This window comes from Oncorhynchus gorbuscha, linkage group LG16 (genome assembly GCF_021184085.1).
Source record: "Oncorhynchus gorbuscha isolate QuinsamMale2020 ecotype Even-year linkage group LG16, OgorEven_v1.0, whole genome shotgun sequence".
Taxonomy (NCBI): Eukaryota; Metazoa; Chordata; class Actinopteri; order Salmoniformes; family Salmonidae; genus Oncorhynchus; species Oncorhynchus gorbuscha.
Window position 1 is genome coordinate 16973646 of NC_060188.1, and position 24868 is coordinate 16998513.

Consider the following 24868-nt stretch of genomic DNA (forward strand, 5'->3'; position numbering starts at 1 on the left):
ATCAGAGACTTGGAAAATGGAGTGAAAGTGTATCTGAGGATAGTGTGCATCATCAAGAAGAGTGAGACAAGATCACCTACCTGGTCTGGGGAGATCTTCCCCTCATCCGCCAACATCCTTCTAAGAAATGCCAGAGAACCAAAGAGAGGCACAGCCAGCCCGATGCGTAGGTATCTCTGGCCCTTCGTACTGAAGACCAGAGTAACACACAAAGACCTGTCGAGTGAAGGGGAGAGAGCGAGAGAGAGAGAATAGCCACTGCATTGAAATCACTACCATTTTTATTGCTACCATTTTCATTAGCTCTTCAGAGACTAAGTCATTGGTATGTTGTTATTTACAAGGCCATACTGAGACAGCTCCCATTTTACCTGTGTATCTACGTTGTCCAGCAGACTAATGACAATTATCAATTAAAGTGAGTTTTGTGATGTCTTGTTGATGACCTGCTCTATAATCCACCATGGAGAAGATTTAACATGATGAAGATAGTGAGAGATGCCACTGCCAGCACACAGGCATTATCACACATGGGGACAGAGGACACACAGAAGTGGGGGATATACATTATTATACAATGGGTGGGTCTAATCCTGAATGCTGATTGGTTAAAACCTCATTCCAGCAGGTGTCTATTCCACAAGTTACCACCGGCTAAATCTATGACGTTAAAATGCCTATTTACTCTGTTCCATCTGACTGCGCAATCCACTGTCTCATCAGCCCAGCCAGGTAATTTATAAACTCCACTATGAAAAGCATCTAATATTTTGTCCTCAACAGCAGAGATTTGAATAAACCTTACTGTCTGTCACTCCGACATTTGCAACATTGTTTCAATATTCAAATTTGATCTCCAGCTGTCCCATAGTAATGAACGTGTCGGGAGTTGGAATGAGACAGACAGGTAGGCAGCTTTTCTCAGCCAGTCTAACTCATGAATTAGCATAATCTATCTGGATATATACAAATAACTATCAATAGAAAACAGGTAAAACTAAACGAAGAGCAGCTAGTTTGAAGTTTTTCCAGTTTCAGTTTGAAGTGATTGTGTTAGCTGTGTTGTTGGCTAGCTCTTAAACAACAGTGTCCTGAAGAGAGAGCACATGTTCTACGCCAGGTGAAATCGTGCATCATTAGCACATTGTTATGGATGTATCCAAATAAATGTCACTAGAAAACAGCTTAAAATCCAAATGCAGCTACTTTGTTGTTATTCTGGCTGCACTGTTGACGTGACTGTAAGTTAACCGTAGTTGGCTAGCAAGCAAGTGATAAGAACATTGCCAGCCAATATGGCAATGGAATATTTAGAATGAACGACTGGGTCACGTCCATAGATAAAGAACAAAAAGACTGAATGACTGGGTCGCGTCTCTGGCAACCGAACCGATAGAATGAACGACCAATCGGCTTAGGTAGCAACCCTAGATTTGTGTCGGGACTATATCTTGTGGAAGGATGAAATAGTATGAATAAATCCATAAAAATAACGTTTTTAATTAAAATATGTAAATCATTATTTGAATAGGTTGGTAACCCATTGTATAAAAGTGACAATGCCCTCGAAGCCGGTGTTTGGAGGATATATTGGCACGGTTTGCTGGCCCTTGATTCACCTAGCGGTCATGATTTTGGGCTGTACAAATGTTTGATGTATTAGAATAACTGATTATGCTTACGTTATATTAATAGAAGGGGAGGGGTTATAAGACCCCTCCTTACATTTATAGGGTCCTAGACTACAGATAAACAACATATATTTTCATTATATGGTTTTAGAATGGTACCACAGTTGTTTTCTCATTCACTCACTCAATGTGTGACTAAGACAGAACTCTGCAGGGGAGTGTGGGAGATAAGAGACTACTCAGACATTCTACAATAGATCAACATTTAAGGAGGAGACATTTATTGCCTAGCTTTTTAGATAAACACTGAAACTCTATGTTTGTATAGCCATGGATGCAGGGTTTTGCTCTCAGGAGTAAAAAAGCAATGACGTAGTCAGTGACATCACTAAGGCGGGACTTTGATTTAATAAAACAACTTGAGACATTTTGTTTGAGGTAGAACTTACTCAGAAACATGCATGCTATGTTCCTATTTGTCAACTTCTGTCTGCAATTGCATTAATAAAGTTTTTTGAATGATTTAATGAAAAATATTGTCATAATGCGAATTTCACCAATGAACCAATGATTGACAAAGAAGGATGTAAGGAACGAACCTTAACACCCTCAACTTCTTCTCGGGCCTAACAACACCCGTGCCAATATATCCTCCAAACACCGGCTTCTCGGGCATTACTTAAGTAAGTAAAGGTTGTTGAGCTGTGAGATCCCCTGCTGTCTGGACTCAGGGTAACCTATACAATGGGTGTCAAGGATTCTCAGCACATGCTATAGTGAGAGGTATGAAGCGGTCATGCAGTCTGTGTACATCTATATGCACAGACGCAGCGCACCTGAGTCCATTCCTTTATCTGCCTTTGACTAGGCAGTAGGAACACCAAAACAGTGTCTCATATTATCACGGTTCCTTTTGTGTCTCAAGACACAAACAGTGAAGGCAGTAGTTAATCAATGATGCTCTGAGCAGGCAAGCGTTACTAATTCATACTAATTATCTTGTTTGGAACCATTCTGGGAGTGGCAAAACATCCCCACACACTCAACAGCTCAGAACTAGAAAGGCAGGCATAGGGATAATTAACAATCTATAACGTTACATGATGCATCCAATACCTATAATGGGAATTCAATTCCCAGTGACTGAATACTCAACTAAAGCCCTCAATTGAATGGTAATCTGAGTCTATGATTATACTAAACTACTGCAAATAGTGGCTACATCCCGAGACCTAAACCTTTCAGAGGTTTTGCTCCCCGACTCTGAGTACAAAGCTGAATCAATCATGATAATGAATCGCAAACCTTTTCCTCAGGAGCACAGGAACATTATACAACAAGATCTCTGAAGGATCTTTACAGTAATAACATGCTGATCTGTAATGAGTGGCTCATTTAGTGAAGTTAATGTGTTTAAATGGAGACGCCTGCCATACCACTCAGTCCATTAGGGTACAACATCAATATGGGTCCATGTCGGGCTGACTCTGCCACATTGGTTAACACACTAGATCATAACTAACCACATACTGTATATATGACATGTGGGAACACATTTCTGTCAGAAAATAGGTACTGTAGCAGTCCAATAAATAAATGTGTATGTGTGAGGTTGGGGTTGGTGTTAATGACTGTTGGTGTTGAAAGTCTGCACTTTATTTTGTGTTAGGGTTTATGGAGATAGTTTTGCATATGACACCTGTTTTCTTACATGGGCAACCATGTACACAATCTTAAAAGGCAAACCATCTGTTTCATCCTTTCATAACTGTCTACAGTATTCCATGTCATTAGCCAAAAGTAGAACGAATGAGGCGATTATGTAAAGTTTGGCTGGCAAGCTGTTTGTTAGAGCTAGATTTAAAAAACGATTCTCTAATTAGCATAAAAGCTTGCTTAAGGCCAGGCACCACAGGCTGAAGTGACATTTTTGCATCTACAGTACGTTCAGAAAGTATTCAGACCCTTTGACTTTTTCCACATTTTGTTACGTTACAGCCTTATTCTAAAATGTTTTTAAAAAAAAATTCTTCTCATAAATCTGCACACAATACCCCATAATGAGATAAGATTTTTAGAAATGTTACTTTACTTAATACTTTGTTGAAACACCTATGGCAGCGATTATTGCCTTGAGTCTTCTTGGGTATGACACTACAAGCTTGGCACACCTGTATTTGGGGAGTTTCTCCCATTCTTCTTTGCAGATCCTCTCAAGCTCTGTCAGGTTGAATGGGGAGCGTCGCTGCACAGCTATTTTCAGGTTTCTCCAGAGATATTCGATCGGGTTCAATTCAGGGCTCTGGCTGAGCCACTCAAGGACATTCAAAGACTGGTCCCGAAGCCACTCTTGCATTGTCTTGGCTGTGTGTTTAGGGTTGTTGCCCTGTTGAAAGGTGAACATTGACCCAGTCTGAGGTTCTGAGTGCTCTGGAGCAGGTTTTCATCAAGGATCTGTCTGTACTTTACTACGTTCATCTTTCCCTCTATCCTGACTAGTCTCCCAGTCCCTGCTGCTGAAAACATCCCCACAGCATGATGCTGCCATCACCATTCTTCACCGTAGGGATGGTGCCAGGTTTCCTCCAGGTGTGATGCTTGAAATTCAGGCCAAAGAGTTCAATCTTGGTTTCATCAGACCAGAGAATATTGTTTCTCATGGTCTGAGAGTCCTTTAGCTGCTTTTTGGCAAACTCCAAGTGGGCTGTCATGTGCCTTTTACTGAGGAGTGGCTTCCGTCCGGCCACTCTGCCATAAAGGCCTGATTGGTGGAGTGCTGCACCAATAATACCCGTTAAAGCTAGAATCCATCATTGAAACAATAACAAAGCGTGCTCCTGGAAATATGTATCCACTCTCAAAATCATGTAGCAACTAAGGATTCTAGCTTTACGTTGCATGCTCAGTATGACTGATGATCTACAGTATGAGATCAATGTTGTAGTGTCCATTTGTGGTGTAGGATTGGATAGATGAGTGTGTGTTAGGCTTTGAATTTGCTAGGCACACCCTGGTACCTCAAAAGGAGGACACATCTGCATGCACTTCTATGACACCCCAGCCCAGGAATCTGAGATAGGTGTTAAACTTATCGCTTGACTCTAAATAATATTTTCCAATTAGGACAACTCCTCCATCTGCACTGGAGAATAAAGGTGAGAACCATACTGTTTTGACTCAGTGTTGTCAGGTGGTGTGTGAGGAAACATTATCTTCTGCTTTTAATAAAAAACAAAGTTGTCAAAAGGATGGAGTGATCTTTGTGACCTGGGCATGAATGTGACATTGTTCCTGGTTTCTGAGGTGGTGCTCCTCAGGGCTTTCCATCTCAGCCAGGTCTATTGTTTCTCTGTGCTACTCCAGATCTTTATCCATTCCTCTAACATTATGAGCCTCTAGAGGACTGAAAGGGACGTTAAAAAGACACCAGTGCTTGAGTCTTGTCTACGGTGTATTTCTACGTCTGTACCTAAGGCAAGTCTTTCCGTCTACTATGGCTTTGACTCTAACTGATAGATGTCTCCTAATAGCTGCACGTAGTACCATGGTGTGGTGTGATGTGTTGCATGGTTGTGTATTCAGTATGGTTGGTGCCCTAACAGGGATAGTACTCACCTGGTGTGGCGCAGAGGGATGGGAAGTGAAATGCAGAGGAAAGGGTCAAAGGTGTTGCTCTGTTTATGACAATGAGGGCAGGTCAGCGATGACCTGTGGAAAGAAAAACAAGATTGTGTGAAGTTTGATGCCTGTTTTAGACACCTGAACATGCACTTCTGTGTCAGACCAGCAGGAAAGTGCATCTTGCTATTCAAATGGACACACTGATGTGTTGCTGTAGAGATTTTCTGTAGAGATTTTCTATGGGAAAGATAAGTGATGTAAGGGGGGTGGGTAGTGGGAAAAACCATCACGGTGTGACTGGGCCTTTAAATGGGAACCAGCACGCAGCGATTCCCTAATAATCACTAATACCATCATGGGGAGAATAGATAACAGTCCTAAGATATGGCTTGTTTAAAGGCCATATGAATGTTCAGGCCATAGGACTCAAAGGACAGGAAAAGAGAGCAAATCTTCCATTTTACCAATATTTCCTTCGTTCACACACTGTCTCCAACAGACCCCTTTATGTTTAGGAGAGGAAGTTGCTTATTCTGGCAAATCACTAATTGTTTGAACAAAGAGTCAGAGGGTATTTCCATGGAAGTCCTCAGACTGCAGTGCTATTGAACTGGACTTGAATTGAACTTGACTTGAAGTACTTCTAAATCCTGTAATAGTTCTATGACAAGAACTCCATGACTGGTTCTTCTAGTCAGGAAGCGAAAAGCATTTCACAAGGCTGCCTGAAACTATAATAGCCTTTAGGACTGGAGTGGAATTGAGTTCAACAATGACTTTGCTGCATACAATCAAAACAAGTTGACAAAGCTATAGTTTCTTCGCAAATCTGAATTTCAAGCATAAATGTCCCTCTTCCTCTTTTACCCAGCAAGGCGATGTTTTAAGACAGTATTTCCCTATTCTTGTGTTTTGAATTTTTCATATGATCAGTGCACAGAGCTTTCACTTCTCCAGCCTGCATGTCAGGAACCTTTACAAGGTGTAGCCTACCATGGAAATCTTAGCCAGAACATAGAACATAGCTGTTTAAATGTGTTCCCCTTCTAGGAAGGCACCTGACAGACCCACAGGGGTGAGTGGGGGAGAGTGAATAAAGCCCTATTCAACTCAACCCAGCTGACACTGGCTCTGCGTGGAGCTCTCTCTTGGCAGAGTGGATCGCTCCCCTACGGATGTCTTATTCTCAACAGGAAACAGAGGAGCTGCCCAAACAGAGGAGCTGCCCATCCTTGCATACAAATAACACTCCAGCAGCTTCAATAAAACATAGATGTACTGTGCATTGGTAAGGAACACTTAGGCCTAAAGGAAAAGGAGGTGATATTTCCGTGATGCCTAATGGATGAAGTGTGAGCAGAACTTGAGAGGGAATCCCTGTCTATGAAGCAGTGATGCTGAAGGGTGATAGTTTGAGTCAGCTTTAACACTAGCCCAGGGGTAGGCAGCCACGGGACGATTTTTGACGGAGCGGATAAGGGGTTATAATGTTATAATCTAAACCCGGCACAGCCAGGCACAGCCAGAAGAGGACTGGCCACCCCACTCTCTCTAATTCTCTCTTTCTTTCTCTCTCTCGGAGGACCTGAGCCCTAGGACCATGCCCCAGGACTACCTGACATGATGACTCCTTGCTGTCCCCAGTCCACCTGACCGTGCTGCTGCTCCAGTTTCAACTGTTCTGCCTTATTATTATTCGACCATGCTGGTCATTTATGAACATTTGAACATCTTGGCCATGTTCTGTTATAATCTCCACCCGGCACAGCCAGAAGAGGACTGGCCACCCCACATAGCCTGGTTCCTCTCTAGGTTTCTTCCTAGGTTTTGGCCTTTCTAGGGAGTTTTTCCTAGCCACCGTGCTTCTACACCTGCATTGCATGCTGTTTGGGGTTTTAGGCTGGGTTTCCGTACAGCACTTTGAGATATCAGCTGATGTACGAAGGGCTATATAAATACATTTGATTTGATTTTGATTTGATTTGGATAGTGGGGGACCAAAACATAATTATAATAATTTGTACACTGCAAATTGACCCCAACTAAACCCAAAAAGAGATTATATTTGAAAATAACAATAATTTCATACCCTATTTACATTGAGACACGATCACATACACCGAGTGTACAAAACAGCCCTTTGCCCTCAGAACAACCTCAATTCATAGGGGCAGGGACTCTGCAAGGAGTTGAAAGCATTCCACAGGGATGCTTCCCACAGTTGTGTCAAGTTGATTGGATGTCCTTTGGGTGGTAGACAATTCTTGATACACACGGGAAACTGTTGAATGTAAAAAATCCAGCACCGGGTTTGGCCAGGGGTGCTTTACATGGCACATCGTGCTCTAGCGACTCCTTGTGGTAGGCCAGGTGCCTGCAGGCTGACTTCGGTAATCAGTTGAAAGGTGTTTCCTCTGACACGTTGGTGCAGTTGGATTCTGGGTTAAGCGGGCAGGGGTTAAGAAGCACAGTTTGGTGGGTCCTGTTTCAGAGGATTCATCACTCAACCTTTGTCTATACCGAGCCTGTTGGGGAGCTGCAGCAATTAGACAATATTGTAATTGGATATTTTAAATTTAACAAGCCAAGTCAGTTAAAAACAAATTATTATTTACAATGACAGCCTACCGGGGAACAGTGGGTTAACTGCTTTGCTCATTCGGTTGCCGGCCCAACACTCTAACCACCAGGCTGGCAACCTACCGCCCCTATATTGAGAAATTGGGGGAAAATACAATATATATATATATAGAGCGAGAGAGAGAGGGAGAGAGAGAAACAATACTTATTTAACCCGTCTCCTCCTCTTCATCTACACTGCCTGAAGTGGATTTAACCAGTGACATCAATAAGGGATCATAGCTTTTCACCTGGATTCCCCTGGTCAGTCTATGACATGAAAGAGCATGTTTTGTGCACTTATTGTATTTCTCCTTTTTTATTTGTGGGAATACATGGGAACAGATTTCCTAAATTAAACTATTTTCCTGATGATTTAATTATTTTCTTTTAATCAAAAACTAAATCCCCGCCCCCCCAAAAAATAATGGGCGGCCCCCCAAAAAAACACTTGCGGGCTGCACTAGCCTGGGTAAAACTCTAAAAGCCATTTTTCCAAGTATCTGGACGTTCAGTGTCACATTTCCTGAAAAATTATTTAATTAATTATATTTGTTATAACAGCTATTATTAGAACAATCTACTAAAGGTTAAGTGTCTAAAGCAGGGTTCCCCCAATTTGGCTTGCAGGATGTTTTATTTGGCCCCCCAAGTTTTCAGAGAAAAATAAATAACTAATAATATATACAAGTGGGGAGAAGAAGTATTTGATACACTGCCGATTTTGCAGGTTTTCCTACTTACAAAGCACGTAGAGGTCTGTAATTATTATCATAGGTACACTTCAACTGTGAGAGATGGAATCTAAAACAAAAATCTAGAAAAACATTTTAATTAATTAATTTGCATTTGTGACAGCCCCGAAACCCGAAGGATCTGGAGATGGTCTATTTGGAGGAGTGGGCCAAAATCCCTGCTGCAGTGCAAACCTGGTCAAGAACTACAGGAAACGTATGATCTCTGTAATTGCAAACAAAGGTTTCTATACCAAATATTAAGTTCTGCTTTTCTGATGTATCAAATACTTAAATTAATTACTTAAAAATCATACAATGTGATTTTCTGGATTTTTGTTTTAGATTCCGTCTCTCACAGTTGAAGTGTACCTATGATAAAAATTACAGACCTCTACATGCTTTGTAAGTAGGGAAAACCTGCAAAATCGGCAGTGTATCAAATACTTGTTCTCCCCACTGTATATAGTACCAGTCAGAAGTATGGACACACCTACTCATTTGAGTATTCTTTTTTATTTTTACTATTTTCTACATTGTAGAATAATAGTGAAGACATCAAAAATATGAAATAACAGATATGGAATCATGTAACCAAAAAAGTCTTAAACAAATCAGCCACCCTTTGCCTTGATCACAGCTTTGCACACACTTGGCATTCTCTCAACCAGCTTCATGAGGTAGCCAGAAATGCATTTAAATGAACAGGTGTGGCTTGTTAAAAGTTAATTTTTGGAATTTCTTTCCTTCTGTATGGTTGGCATACAGAAGATAGCCCTATTTGGCAAAAGACCAAGTCCATATTATGTCAATAACTACTTAAATAAGCAAAGAGAAATGACAGTTCATCATTATTTTAAGACATGAAGGTCAGTCAAAAACCATCAAGGGCTATGATGAAACTGGCTCTCATGAGGACCACCACAGGAAAGGAAGACCCAGAGTTACCTCTGCTGCAGAGGATACGTTCACTAGTTATCATGAACGTATCTGAGTTTCTGAGTTACCAGCCTCAGAAATTGCAGCCCCCCAAAAATGCTTCACAGAGTTCAAATAACAGACACATCTCAACATAAACTGTTCAGTTGAGACTGCGTGAATTCGGCCTTCATGGTCGAATTGCTGCAAAGAAAGCACAACTAAAGGACACCAATAATAAGAAGAGACTTGCTAGGGCCAAAAAACATGAGCGATGGACATTAGACCAGTGGAAATCTGTCCTTTGGTCTGATGAGTTTGGTTCCAACCGCTGTGTCTTTGTAAGACGCAGAGTAGGTGAACGGATGATCTCCGCATTTGTGGTTCCCACCGTGAAGCATGGAGGAGGAGGTGTGATTGTGTGGGGGTGCTCTGCTGGTGACACCTTCAGTGATTTATTTACAATTCATTGCACACTTAACCAGCATAGGTACCACAGCATTCTGCAAAGATACCCCATCCCATCTGATTTGCGCTTTGTTGGACTATCATTTGTTTTGAACAGGACAATGACCCAAAACACACCTCCAGGCTATGTAAGGGCTATTTGACCGAGAAAGAGAGTGATGGAGTGCTGCATCAGATGACCTGGCCTCCACAAACACCCGACCCCAACCCAAATGAGATGGTTTGGGATGACCGCAGAATGACGGAAAAGCAGCCAACAAGTGCTCAGCATATGTGGGAACTCCTTCAAGACTGTTGAAAAAGCATTCCATGTGAAGCTGGTTGAGAGAATGCTAAGAGTGTGTGAAGCTGTCATCAAGGCAAAGGGTAGCTACTTTGAAGAATCTCAAGAATCTGAAGAATCGATTTTGATTTGTTTAACACTTTTTTGTTTACTACATGATTCCATATGTGTTATTTCATAGTTTTGATGTCTTCACTATTATTCTAGAAAATAGTAAAACATTAAGAAAAACCCTTGAATGAATAGATGTGTCCAAACTTTTGACTGGTACTGTATTTGTTTTTTACATTTTCATTGTTGGACTGTAAAAACACCAGGATATGAGCTCCAAGTGATTTCAATTTTGGAAATCAGTTCTTAAGTATTCCCACGCATAACAGAGAGACACGTGATCATATAGTCAAATATATCTGTTTGGGCTTCTTGTGGTCAATTTGCAGTCTACAAATGATTTGTAATTATGGTCCGGCCCCCCGACCATCATCTCACGAAAAACATTGTCCTGTGGCTGAATCTAATTGATGATCCCTGGCCTAAAGATTGGCTGTTAATTCATCTCAGTGAGCCTGCAGCCTCACTGCATCTCTGGGTTACAAAGGTCGTGGCCCCATTAGAGATTGTTGATATGTAAGGCATCGTTCAGCAGGTGATCCTGAGCATCCAGACAAAACAAAGGAATTACCGTAATAATCACAGAGTCACAGTAATAATCTCAAAAATGCTTCAAAGCCCTTTTTATTCAACCCTCCTTCAGAAATATTAATAAATTAAGTGGTGAGACAAAACAAAGGTCACCCAGTCAAAATGATTCAGACAAAGAGAGGCGAGAAGCTCTGAGAGAGAGTGGTGGGTTTTCATGCCGCTGTAAAAAGGCTGGGCTTCCAGTGAAACTACTGTACACCACGTCCATAATCTGACATGCTCTGCTGCCTGCCGTTTGGCTTCACTCTAATGAGCAGCGCTTGACCGATACTACAGAGATTTTCACTGCATATTTGTCATGCAGGTGAAAGAGGACCCAAAAGCGACTTAACAGAAACAGAGTTTATTTAAGTCCAAACAGGGAATAACAGAAATCCTCTAGTCTGTAGAGGGGAATAACTGGAGAAGCGGCCACAGACTGCAGGTCGCTTCGGGTAGGCGCAGGCCGTAGTAGACAGAGACACCTGCTCACACGCAGCATCTGATGAAGGCAAAAAACACGACAGGACAGGGCGATACACAATCACAGCAAAAACACGACAGGACAGGGCGAAACGCAATCACAGCATGGTGAATACTAAACAAGGAACCGACGGGACAGGAACGGAACACAAAGGAATAAATAGGGACTCTAATCAGGGGAAAGGATCGGGAACAGGTGTGGGAAGACTAAATGATGATTAGGGGAATAGGAACAGCTGGGAGCAGAAACGGAACGATAGAGAGAAGAGAGAGCGAGAGAGTGAGAGAGGGAGGGGGAGAGAGAGGGACAGAAGGAGGGAAAGAACCCAATAAGACCAGCAGAGGGAAACGAACAGAATGGGGAGCACAGGGACAAGACATGATAATAAATGACAAACATGACAGTACCCCCCCACTCACCGAGCGCCTCCTGGCGCACTCGAGGAGGAATCCTGGCGGCAACGGAGGAAATCATCGATGAGTGAACGGTCCAGCACGTCCCGAGACGGAACCCAACTCCTCTCCTCAGGACCGTAACCCTCCCAATCCACTAAGTATTGGTGACCCCGTCCCCGAGAACGCATGTCCATGATCTTATGTACCTTGTAAATAGGTGCGCTCTCGACAAGGACGGGAGGGGGAGGGAAGACGAACGGGGGTGCGAAGAAAGGGCTTAACACAGGAGACATGGAAGACAGGATGGACGCGACGAAGATGTCGCGGAAGAAGCAGTCGCACAGCGACAGGATTGACGACCTGGGAGACACGGAACGGACCAATGAACCGCGGAGTCAACTTACGAGAAGCTGTCGTAAGAGGAAGGTTGCGAGTGGAAAGCCACACTCTCTGGCCGCAACAATACCTTGGACTCTTAATCCTGCGTTTATTGGCGGCTCTCACAGTCTTCCCCGCAGACAAAGGCAGACCGGTAATGAAGTCTAAGGCGATGTGAGACCATGGTCGAGAAGGAATGGGGAGCGGTCTGAGACGACCGGCAGGAGGAGAGTTACCCGACTTAGTCTGCGCGCAGTCCGAACAAGCAGCCACGAAACGGCGCGTGTCACGCTCCTGAGTCGGCCACCAAAAGCGCTGGCGAATAGACGCAAGAGTGCCTCGAACACCGGGATGACCAGCTAACTTGGCAGAGTGAGCCCACTGAAGAACAGCCAGACGAGTGGAAACAGGAACGAAAAGGAGGTTACTAGGACAAGCGCGCGGCGACGCAGTGTGCGTGAGTGCTTGCTTAACCTGTCTTTCAATTCCCCAGACTGTTAACCCGACAACACGCCCATAAGGAAGAATCCCCTCGGGATCAGTAGAAGCCACAGAAGAACTAAACAGACGGGATAAGGCATCAGGCTTGGTGTTCTTGCTACCCGGACGGTAAGAAATCACAAACTCGAAACGAGCGAAAAACAACGCCCAACGAGCTTGACGGGCATTAAGTCGTTTGGCAGAACGGATGTACTCAAGGTTCTTATGGTCTGTCCAAACGACAAAAGGAACGGTCGCCCCCTCCAACCACTGTCGCCATTCGCCTAGGGCTAAGCGGATGGCGAGCAGTTCACGGTTACCCACATCATAGTTGCGCTCAGATGGCGACAGGCGATGAGAAAAATAAGCGCAAGGATGAACCTTATCGTCAGACTGGAAGCGCTGGGATAGAATGGCTCCCACGCCTACCTCTGAAGCGTCAACCTCGACAATGAATTGTCTAGTGACGTCAGGAGTAACGAGGATAGGAGCGGACGTAAAACGTTCTTTTAGAAGATCAAAAGCTCCCTGGGCGGAACCGGACCACTTAAAACACGTCTTGACAGAAGTAAGAGCTGTGAGAGGGGCAGCAACTTGACCGAAATTACGAATGAAACGCCGATAGAAATTAGCGAAACCTAAAAAGCGCTGCAACTCGACACGTGACCTTGGAACGGGCCAATCACTGACAGCTTGGACCTTAGCGGAATCCATCTGAATGCCTTCAGCGGAAATAACGGAACCGAGAAAAGTAACGGAGGAGACATGAAAAGAGCACTTCTCAGCCTTTACGTAGAGACAATTCTCTAAAAGGCGCTGTAGAACACGTCGAACGTGCTGAACATGAATCTCGAGTGACGGAGAAAAAATCAGGATATCGTCAAGATAGACAAAAACAAAGATGTTCAGCATGTCTCTCAGAACATCATTAACTAATGCCTGAAAAACAGCTGGCGCATTGGCGAGACCGAACGGCAGAACCCGGTACTCAAAATGCCCTAACGGAGTGTTAAACGCCGTTTTCCACTCGTCCCCCTCTCTGATGCGCACGAGATGGTAAGCGTTATGAAGGTCCAACTTAGTAAAGCACCTGGCTCCCTGCAGAATCTCGAAGGCTGATGACATAAGGGGAAGCGGATAACGATTCTTAACCGTTATGTCATTCAGCCCTCGATAATCCACGCAGGGGCGCAGAGTACCGTCCTTCTTCTTAACAAAAAGAACCCCGCCCCGGCCGGAGAAGAAGAAGGCACTATGGTACCGGCGTCAAGAGACACAGACAAATAATCCTCGAGAGCCTTACGTTCGGGAGCCGACAGAGAGTATAGTCTACCTCGAGGAGGAGTGGTCCCCGGAAGGAGATCAATACTACAATCATACGACCGGTGAGGAGGAAGGGAGTTGGCTCGGGACCGACTGAAGACCGTGCGCAGATCATGATATTCCTCCGGCACTCCTGTCAAATCGCCAGGTTCCTCCTGAGAAGTAGGGACAGAAGAAACAGGAGGGATGGCAGACATTAAACACTTCACATGACAAGAAACGTTCCAGGATAGGATAGAATTACTAGACCAATTAATAGAAGGATTATGACATACTAGCCAGGGATGACCCAAAACAACAGGAGTAAACGGTGAACGGAAAATCAAAAAAGAAATAGTCTCACTGTGGTTACCAGATACTGTGAGAGTTAAAGGTAGTGTCTCAAATTTGATACTGGGAAGATGACTACCATCTAAGGCAAACATGGGCGTAGGCTTGTCTAACGGTCTGAAAGGAATGTTATGTTTCCGAACCCATGCTTCGTCCATGAAACAACCCTCAGCCCCAGAGTCAATCAAGGCACTGCATGTAGCACCCGAACCGGTCCAGCGTAGATGGACCGACATAGTAGTACAAGATCTAGATGAAGAGACCAGAGTAGTAGCGCTCACCAGTAGCCCTCCGCTTACTGATGGGCTCTGGCCTCTTACTGGACATGAATTAACAAAATGTCCAGCAACTCCGCAATAGAGGCACAGGCGGTTGGTGATCCTCCGTTCCCTCTCCTTAGTCGAGATGCGAATCCCTCCCAGCTGCATGGGCTCAGTCTCAAAGCCAGAGGAGGGAGATGGTTGCGATGCGGAGCAGGGAAACACCGTTGATGCGAGCTCTCTTCCACGAGCCCGGTGACGAAGATCTACCCGTCGTTCTATGCGGATGGCGAGAGCAATCAAAGAGTCCACATCTGAAGGAACCTCCCGGGAGAGAATCTCATCCTTAACCACTGCGTGGAGTCCCTCCAGAAAACGAGCGAGCAGCGCCGGCTCGTTCCACTCACTTAGAGGCAGCAAGAGTGCGAAACTCAATAGAATAATCCGTTATGGACCGTTCACCTTGGCATAAGGAAGCCAGGGCCCTAGAAGCCTCCCTACCAAAAACTGAACGGTCAAAAACCCGAATCATCTCCTCTTTAAAGTTCTGGAACTTGTTAGAGCAATCAGCCCTTGCCTCCCAGATAGCTGTGCCCCATTCTCGAGCCCGGCCAGTAAGGAGTGAAATGACGTAAGCAACCCGAGCTCTCTCTCTAGAGTATGTGTTGGGTTGGAGAGAGAACACAATCTCACACTGCGTGAGAAAGGAGCGGCACTCAGTGGGCTGCCCGGAGTAGCAAGGTGGGTTATTAACCCTAGGTTCTGGAGGCTCGGCAGGCCAGGAAGTAACAGGTGGCACGAGACGTAGACTCTGGAACTGTCCAGAGAGGTCGGAAACCTGAGCGGCCAGGTTCTCCACGGCATGGCGAGCAGCAGACAATTCCTGCTCGTGTCTGCCGAGCATGGCTCCTTGGATCTTGACGGCAGTGTAACGAGCGTCTGAAGTCGCTGGGTCCATTCCTTGGTCGGTTCCTTCTGTCATGCAGGTGAAAGAGGACCCAAAAGCGACTTAACAGAAACAGAGTTTATTTAAGTCCAAACAGGGAATAACAGAAATCCTCTAGTCTGTAGAGGGGAATAACTGGAGAAGCGGCCACAGACTGCAGGTCGCTTCGGGTAGGCGCAGGCCGTAGTAGACAGAGACACCTGCTCACACGCAGCATCTGATGATGGCAAAAAACACGACAGGACAGGGCGATACACAATCACAGCAAAAACACGACAGGACAGGGCGAAACGCAATCACAGCATGGTGAATACTAAACAAGGAACCGACGGGACAGGAACGGAACACAAAGGAATAAATAGGGACTCTAATCAGGGGAAAGGATCGGGAACAGGTGTGGGAAGAACAAATGATGATTAGGGGAATAGGAACAGCTGGGAGCGGGAACGGAACGATAGAGAGAAGAGAGAGCGAGAGAGTGAGAGAGGGAGGGGGAGAGAGAGGGATAGAAGGAGGGAAAGAACCAAATAAGACCAGCAGAGGGAAACGAACAGAATGGGGAGCACAGGGACAAGACATGATAATAAATGACAAACATGACAATATTACCCATGCTAGGCTGTGAGTCATGCTGTGGGATGAGAACAAAACTAGCTATATCAAAGCTTTACCTTCAAGAACTGGGCAATGCATGATTTGATCAGTCTACAGAGTTGTAGAGAAATAATAAGTTCCAAATCAATACTTCCAGAGTTAGAGTAGGCACTTCACTTTTGCGGAGACATCACATTCAGACAAAGAGAATTGTAATAACGGTACCGTACATTGTAATAACGGTACCGTACAGTCAATTGAATGACACCAACATGTGATGAACGTCAAATCAAATCGGAATCAAAAACTTAAGAGATAAAAGGCCTGTCAGTATATATGAAGCTTGTTTGTAAACTGACTAAGTCTTGTCAAGTATAATGGGCCTGGTGATTGTATAGTGACAAACAGACCCATTGCAGTGATAATTATATTACATACTGAAGTGTTACACCCAGGACTCAAATGCTGGAGGGCAATGAGAGAGGAATAGTTAACAAATCAAAGATAGGGACTCCAAAGGCTGTTCCTAAAACAAATAGCACAACAAACATCGTAAGTATATGTCACTAATAGTATTATATTAGTTATTAGTATGACAAATATTTAATCATATAAAATACATACAGTATTTTGCAATTTCACTGACCACTGTGACTCTGAATCCCACTTTCACACATTATTCTGAAAAAGCTTTGACAGTAGCTTTTCAGTCTTACACTTTCACACCCAGGCCTCAATCCTCATCTCAGATAATGATGCTGTTACCTGAGTAAGTGATTTGGACTGGCCTAGGGGGAAAAAACAGATGGTTATGGAAAGATATGGTTATGGAATATTCCTTGAGAGACATTTCTATATAGTCCAGAGCTCTTTTCCACTGAACTAAAGCCATGCTGTAGCTCTGAAATGCAAAGTTATGCTGTTTTTGAAGTTATACTATCAGTGATCATCAGTCAAGTGTTGGATTCCAGTCTGAATCACCCTTGGTGAATCTGGCACAGTGTTTGAGTGGGTGAGCTAGCTATGGCTCCCGAGCTAGCTATGGCTGCTTCCTGTCTAGACACGCCCATTTCCCGGGTGTCAAAGCAGAAACATTCATCAGTGGGTAGCAATTAAGGGATGCGCTCTGACAGATGTATTAAAGGCATTACACCAAGCTGCTGATTTTCCAAGGAATTAGCAGATGGAGGAAACAAAAACCAGCAGGAAATTACAAAGCAAATGGAAACTTCCACAGAGTGGCAAGTGTTCTAATTACTTCACGACAGAGTTAAAAGGTCCAAATATACATCTGTTCTATTGTGCAGTTGTTTGCATAATTCCTTGTCAATATAGTACGACATTAGTCAAGGTTACCCAGAGAAGAGTACAGCTAACGTAAAATTGGGGGCTTGACAGAGATTTGCACTTGGCAGTTGGATGCAGAACTGTCATTGGCACCTCTGTGAGAGGAGTGGACAGCCAAATCATGATGAAGGTACTGCAACAGCTCCACTACCTTCAGCAGCTCCAGTGATCTCCCGACCACAGCTGTGAGATGCATCTGTTTCATAGAAATACCTAGGAGGCTTTATCTCCCAGATTAAATGAACACTTGTGAAGCTCTGGGTTCAAAGCTGCTGTAGCAGGCGCTGAGGGGCTCTGAACACGGATTGAAAGGAATGTTATAAGGACTAAAACTGTGAAAACTCAATCAGGTTCATCAATCACAGCTTATCAGGAAAGCTACTAGAGCACAGATTGTATACGTATATTCAATATGTAGCTAATCTATGCCTATTCGATTTGTACAGTTGTCGTTTTTCACTTGACCTCAAACAAGAACCAACCACCTCACTCATTTTACTCAGGACCATAAAAGCACTTGAAGGGGTCCCTAGTTACCTAGGAGACATAAAGGTTAGGTGGAGGGGCAGTCTTTCTTACTGTACTCTATGCATGGGCCTTGTCAGTATTGATGCTCCAGCTAGGCTCAGTAATTACTGAAATGTCTGCAGTGATTTAAGGAGGTTACTCTCTCTCCTGCTAATACATATACAACCTCTACCCACTTATAGTTATAATGGCATCTCCATTACACATCTGATATTTACAATTGAATTCAATCAATGAGAACTGGATCGAAGAGTCATCGGTAATCGAATGTGATGTGGGAAAAAGCCTCCATACCTAACTCTGCATTGGTTGTACAATAATTGCAAAGAACTCATAGGAGAGGTGCAAAACCCAATAGACCAAATTACAGGCAGTGTGACCGATGGACTAACAGCTTATACCAAGAAAAGCATGAAACTGATTTCCACACAAATGGCCATAATTGCATTGAACTTTATAACATATGGTTCATAATTAAAGGAAATGTATTAAAATTAGAATGGGTTTTTTCCCCAATATGTTTTTGTTTAGCCAACTTACAAAGTTTTCCTAAATCTCAATCAATCTCTCAACAACAGACTCCCTCGCAACCTCATCCAGGTGCACTGACAGGAAGAGCACGGGTTAGACAAAAACACAACTGGCTCCTAATGTAAATAAAATAACAAAAGCGGTCACATTTTGACACTTTTTAATTATTTATTATTTTCTAGCATTTTCATCTAAGAAGCAGGTTGAGCCACAAAAAATATTTCACAATGAACAAAGGAGAGAAAAGTAACTCTTCTGTTTTACATTCAAGACACTGAATCTGAGGGAAATTGTTGACTGACACAAATATGAGAGACAATTCCCGGTATAGTAATTAATTTATTTTTCACCTGTCCTTCAAGATGCAAGGCAGCAGTTTTTACATTAGCACAAGTCCAGGCATTGAGTCAACTGTCTTCTACTCAGCTCAGCTCAGCTCAGCTCAGCTCAGCTCAGCTCAGCTCAGCTCAGATGCCATCAATTTCATCAATGCTTGCAGGACTAAGGTGCAGATAGTAATAGGGCTATTCTCTAGCAGTATGCTATGGGCAGACCTGGCAAACTGGAAACTCACTTGTATTGTGCCTGGAAGTGTTCCTGTACAAAGCTGTGGCATGCCCCGGGCTGCTGCGAGTGGGGCGTCTCAGTGACCATCGCCTTCTCTGATATACCAGGGCCCTGGAATAGAGAGTGGACAAACAGAAACACATCATTTTAACATCTACAATCTACATCTACAAAAAAACATCAGGTTCAACTAAATCCACTGCTATTCGGATGAGACCCAGATTTACATCTACACCAAACCCACCTCTCACCTGTTTCCCCTGTTTCTGATCAACTGTCTCCAGGACATCAAAAACTGGATGACACCCAATCTACTCAAACTCAAGAGCAATAAAACTGAGGTCATGCTGGTGGCTTCCAAAGTCCCCCTCAAGAAAGTGGGTGACCTCATGATGTCCATTGATGGCTGCACCATCTGCCCATTATCCGAGGTCTGAAATCTGGGGGTCATCCTGGACCCCACTCTCTCCTTCGAGCCCCACATCAAGTCCGCCACCAAATATGCCTTCTTTCACCTCCGTAACATTTATTTTTATTTAACCTTTATTTAACCATCAACAAAACAAGACTGTGCACCATTGTGGACTGGGCTTTCAGTGCTGCTGCCCCCCAAACTCTGGAACTCTCTTCCCCCAGCCACCCAAAACTCTGGGGGCATTGCTACTAGCTACTAGAGTTAGCGCAATGACATGCTAGCTATTCCCACAGATTTCCAGTCATTGAGCTAACAACTATCCATTTAAAAGTGCATCTTGGCAGAAATATATACTTGTTTTTTTTTGCATCAGTGGCAACAATTTAGCAGCGGTGAGCCACCGCTAAATGAATATAGGAGTTAACACCGGACTGAGGGGAGGTACAGATCAGCATGAAATATATTAAATTAATATCTGTCTAGTTAGAACATTGTGAAATGTTGTTCAGCAGTCTTTTTTTCTATTAAAAGGGGATTTTCAAAGGCAGTGGAAAGTATTGACGTGAATGAAACCCGCTTGGGGGACTTCTCTCTTTATTCTTTAATCCACTCACCTACAGCAGAGCTCAACTGGCCTTGGAAAAGATAAAAGAGGAGGAAAAAGCGATAAAACTAACAGACTGATCACTGAAACCATGCAAGGCCAAAAAAACAAGCTGATCTGGGACGGCATACAACGAGGGCATAGCCCAGCTATGTGATAATGAATGAAATGAATTGAACTGTCCCCGTCGGTAATGACATGCGGTTACTGGTTCAACACTCGAACGGCCTTCCCTTCATGAATGTCTTTGAAGGAAATCATGGTAAATCAATTTAACAGCAAATAACAAATGATTTTCCTGGCTTGATTAGCGATTATTACTGTAACTGAGCTCTCACAATCTCTCTTCGAAGACGTGTGCAACTTCAACATGCCTCTGCAATATAGTCAATATCAACTGCCCAATATGTGCTCACTGACAACGTCGGTTATGAAAGTGACAAAGCAGAACATTTTCCTTACTGTCTATTTCCTGATTTATACAGTTACGGTTACGGTCACCGTAGCTGATTATGCATCAACGTTTAGGTAAGAGGACACAGTTAAGCCTGTATTCCTACAAAACAAGCACATTGTTGGATAACAATGGTTATAAATAAAAAATAAAGGGAGAATTATGCACCAAATATACGAACATCAGATTTTCAAGTGCAAAGGGAATTTGAGCTGCCATTTGACTTCAGGCATTCAGGATTTAGTGACATGATAACAGTAACATGATGCACTTCAGATGCATAGTGGAGATATTTAATGGTACAAAATTGTACATTATGGAGTAAATATATGACTACAATACAGCCTTTGTGTGTGTGTGTGTGTGTGTGTGTGTGTGTGTGTGTGTGTGTGTGTGTGTGTGTGTGTGTGTGTGTGTGTGTGTGTGTGTGTGTGTGTGTGTGTGTGTGTGTGTGTGTGTGTGTGTGTGTGTGTGTGTGTGTGTGTTTGCGTGCCTATCTGTAGCTCCCAAACTGTAACAGCTTTGACCTTTGAAGGTGACATTTGTCACAAAGAACATTTGATGTGTCTGGATTCTTTTAAATTGAAAATAAACATTCATACTTTCAACATTCGGCACCTGAACAAAGCCACTGGATGTACACATTTAACTATGATAACAAATCTCTAACTCACCTTTTCTTATCAAGAGTGGTTGACTTGGAAAAGGCCAAGCTAAAACCACATTTCTGGGTTAGCACATTATTACTGAAGTTACTAGAGCGCTGTACCTAGACGCCAGGCACTTGAAAATGCATTAAGTCATCATATAATATTAGTCCTCATTTGACAGGCTCATGGAGGCTGTCAGAGCATTTTTGCTCGCAAAGTCTCTCTGTTGACTCTTTCTCCACCACACCATGTCTCCTGTCCCGATCCCATACTGACTGCCACTGTTCCCAGGCAGGCAGCTCAACCATGACCCCATCTCACAAATGGAGCTGAAAGGAGGTTTTTGAATTTTGGGTTGTGGAAAAAAAGTGTAGTGTAGTGTGGTGTGGGTGTGCTCAAAAAGTGTAGTGTAGTGTGGTGTGGGAGTGCTCAAAAAGTGTAGTGTAGTGTGATGTGGGAGTGCTCAAAAAGTGTAGTGTAGTGTGGTGTGGGAGTGCTCAAAAAGTGTAGTGTAGTGTGATGTGGGAGTGCTCAAAAATTGTAGTGTAGTGTAGTGTGGTGTGGGAGTGCTCAAAAAGTGTAGTGTAGTGTAGTGTAGTGTGGTGTGGGAGTGCTCAAAAAGTGTAGTGTAGTGTGGAGGAGAGTTCCTCTAACTAACCAACGCCACTGATTCTTTTCTTCCAAGTCCACTTCAGCTTAGCACAGACCGGAATGTGACCGAAGCATGACCTTCCCTTCTTGCACTGGGCTTCAATAGGCACATACAATCACAAATGTTCCCTCTTCTCTCGTTTCCCTCCACTCTCACTTTAGTGAGTTCCTCTATGGTTTTAGCTCTCTCCATCACACTCTACCCCACTCAGTCACTCCCTCATCTTTCTCTCATAACATTCTCTCTTTTCCCCTCCCTGTGTGGTACGGTAATGCTCTGCTGAGCCTCCTCTTATTTGTCAAGGGGTAACAGGTCTTTAGAGCAGGCATTGAGAGCAGAGAGAGAGAGAGAGGCTAGGAGGTCTGCTCTCCTGAGGCCTATGCTCATACAGAACATATAGCTAGCTGAATTTATGCCTTACTACCACTCTCTGGCCTCCTCAGCAGCAGAGTTGACTGGAGGTGGAGAGATAATACATTCCAGAGTTATCTTTGTGCAGAGATAACAACACAGTGTTCCGAGACCAATGAGCCCAGCCCAGACACAGTCTTATCACCTCACTAAATTCCCTGGTGAGCCTGGCCAAGTCATCAGACTGCGAGGCGGCAGCAGCATGTTAGCAGCAACCGCGAGTATGGCTAGGACGATACCAGTATCGCAATCTGTTTTCAGTGGCAAAAATTAAAACACGAAGCAGACTAACTCTTTGGTCCTTTAAAAACCTGCTGTATGTCAAATAATGTATGCTATAGTTTGGAAAGTAAATAAATGTGACTCTGGATGACAACATAATGTTTGTTTCCAACATCAGGGCTGTTTTCCTGAAGAAGTTAAATCCGCTTTGTGTTTTGTTTCCTTGTCACTAATGAATATCGCAATACTACAGGTAATCAATTGGCTACCCGGACTATTTGCATTGTGTGCCCCCCGAACCCCTCTTTTACGCTGCTGCTACTCTCTGTTCATCATATATAAGCATAGTCACTTTAACTATACATTCATGTACATACTACCTCAATTGGCCCGACCAACCAGTGCTCCTGCACATTGGTTAACCGGGCTATCTGCATTGTGTCCCGCCAACCGGCACCCGCCAATGATTTATTACTAAACCTGTATAAATAGCTTCATCAGTAAAGGCTACGATTGCATGCCTGCCGCAGGCAACGTAGTCATGTTTATTTGACTTTGCCCTGGTGTTTTTATTAATAGCAATACTGTGTAAACAAACTAACAGATATTTCATTTGTTCAACTTAGTGCTTGATAGGGTTGTGAGAGGCATCACAACAACTTCAAGCCCTTCAGCGTCTAAATTGAATAAAATAAGCTGAATTTAATAGCTAACGGCTAATTTAATATCTGCATTGTGTCCAGCCACCCACCACCCGCCAACCCCTCTTTTATGCTACTGCTACTTTCTGTTCATCATATATGGATAGTCACTTTAACCATATCTACATGTACATACTACCTCAATCAGCCTGACTAACCGGTGTCTGTATGTAGCCTCGCTACTTTTATAGCCTCGCTACTGTATATAGCCTGTCTTTTTACTGTCACAAATATGATGACTTGCAACTCGACCTTGACTTTAACACCAATGACTCGTGACTTAACTTGGACTTGAGTCTTTTGACTCAACCTGACTTGATAACCTCCCCAAGCCCAAATATATAAATTATGCTATTTAAAAAAGTGTGAAGCACATCAACTCTTCATTTAACAGATTACAGTTTGATTACAGCCAATCAAATTGTGCCAGCTGAGAAAAAGTTGTGCGTGGCAGTGCAAAGGAACGTCGGCGGGTGAATTCAGATGGAGCCCTTGGAAAGTTGATACCCAAATGATTATTTCCAGATATAAAGACGATGCTGTATCAACAAGAAACGGATTGCAACTTGCAAAACATGCGGGAAGAAAATTGCAGACGGAGGCGCAACAACTTCCAACTTTGTTCAACATTTGAAGCTGCACAAAGAATGGTAAGTCGTGGCTAATATAGCCGACAGCTATATAATTTATAACTATGCTAGTGTAGCATGTAGGCTAAATCAATGAGATTTCACACAGTCAATCGGTGCGAGAACGTGATCATTGCACCCAAGATTGAGCTACAACTGGCTAGGCAGTTGGGAGACTAAATCCTGCCTGATGTTACTGCTGTTCCTAAAACCATTGACATACGTTAGCCTACTGTAACCACACAGAGAGAGTGAGTGTGTGTGTGTGTAAGGTTGGGCGATTGTGTACAAGCCTACATCGCCCGATTGCGCCCCATAGCGATCCTCGATAGTCAATCACTTTTTTTGGTGGGGGGGGTTCTTTCTCATGGCTACCCAAAAATAACATTTATTTGGAAAGTAGTAAATATATAGATATTTTTAAAAGCATTCATGATTTGCGTAAATGTAATATACTAACTATTACTCTTGTTAAAAAAAATATTTGGTGAAGAGCACATTATGACTTGTTTAGGACTCGAAACTCAAAGTTTGAGACATGACTTGATACTTGTCGGTCTTGACTTGAGACTTGACTCGGTGTCACGCCCTGACCTTAGTTATCTTAGTTCTCTTTATTATTTTGGTCTGGTCAGGGTGTGACTAGGGTGGGTTTGTTAGTTTTTGTATTGTCTAGGTTTTTTATGTCTAGGGGGGTTTTGTAAGTCTAGGTTTATGTAGGTCTATGGTGGCCTGAATTGGTTCCCAATCAGAGGCAGCTGCTTATCGTTGTCTCTGATTGGGGACCATATTTAGGTAGCCATATTCCTTTGGTATTTTGTGGGTTTTTGGTCTATGTTTAGTTGCCTGTCTGCACTACGCATATTAGCTTCACGGTTCGTTTAAAGTTTTTTTTTTAAAGTTTGTTTAGTGTTCTTTGTGTAAATAAAGAAGAATGTATTCTTATCACGTGTCCTTGGTCTCCTCGTTATGACGAATGTGACAGAATAACCCACCAAATAAGGACCAAGCA

General features: G+C 43.5%; 1 protein-coding gene across 1 annotated transcript in view; it reads right to left on the reverse strand.

The window, feature by feature from the left end:
- The window catches only part of LOC123999327 (ubiquitin carboxyl-terminal hydrolase 43-like), a 104126-nt gene that overhangs the window by 41314 nt on the left and 37944 nt on the right, over positions 1 to 24868 (reverse strand). Inside the window, exons 3-5 of the mRNA XM_046304969.1 lie at positions 19126 to 19229; positions 5247 to 5339; positions 81 to 216 (exon numbers count right to left, since the gene is read on the reverse strand). Coding sequence (XP_046160925.1) covers positions 81 to 216; positions 5247 to 5339; positions 19126 to 19229 — 333 coding nt within the window. The remainder of the gene's footprint in view (positions 1 to 80; positions 217 to 5246; positions 5340 to 19125; positions 19230 to 24868) is intronic.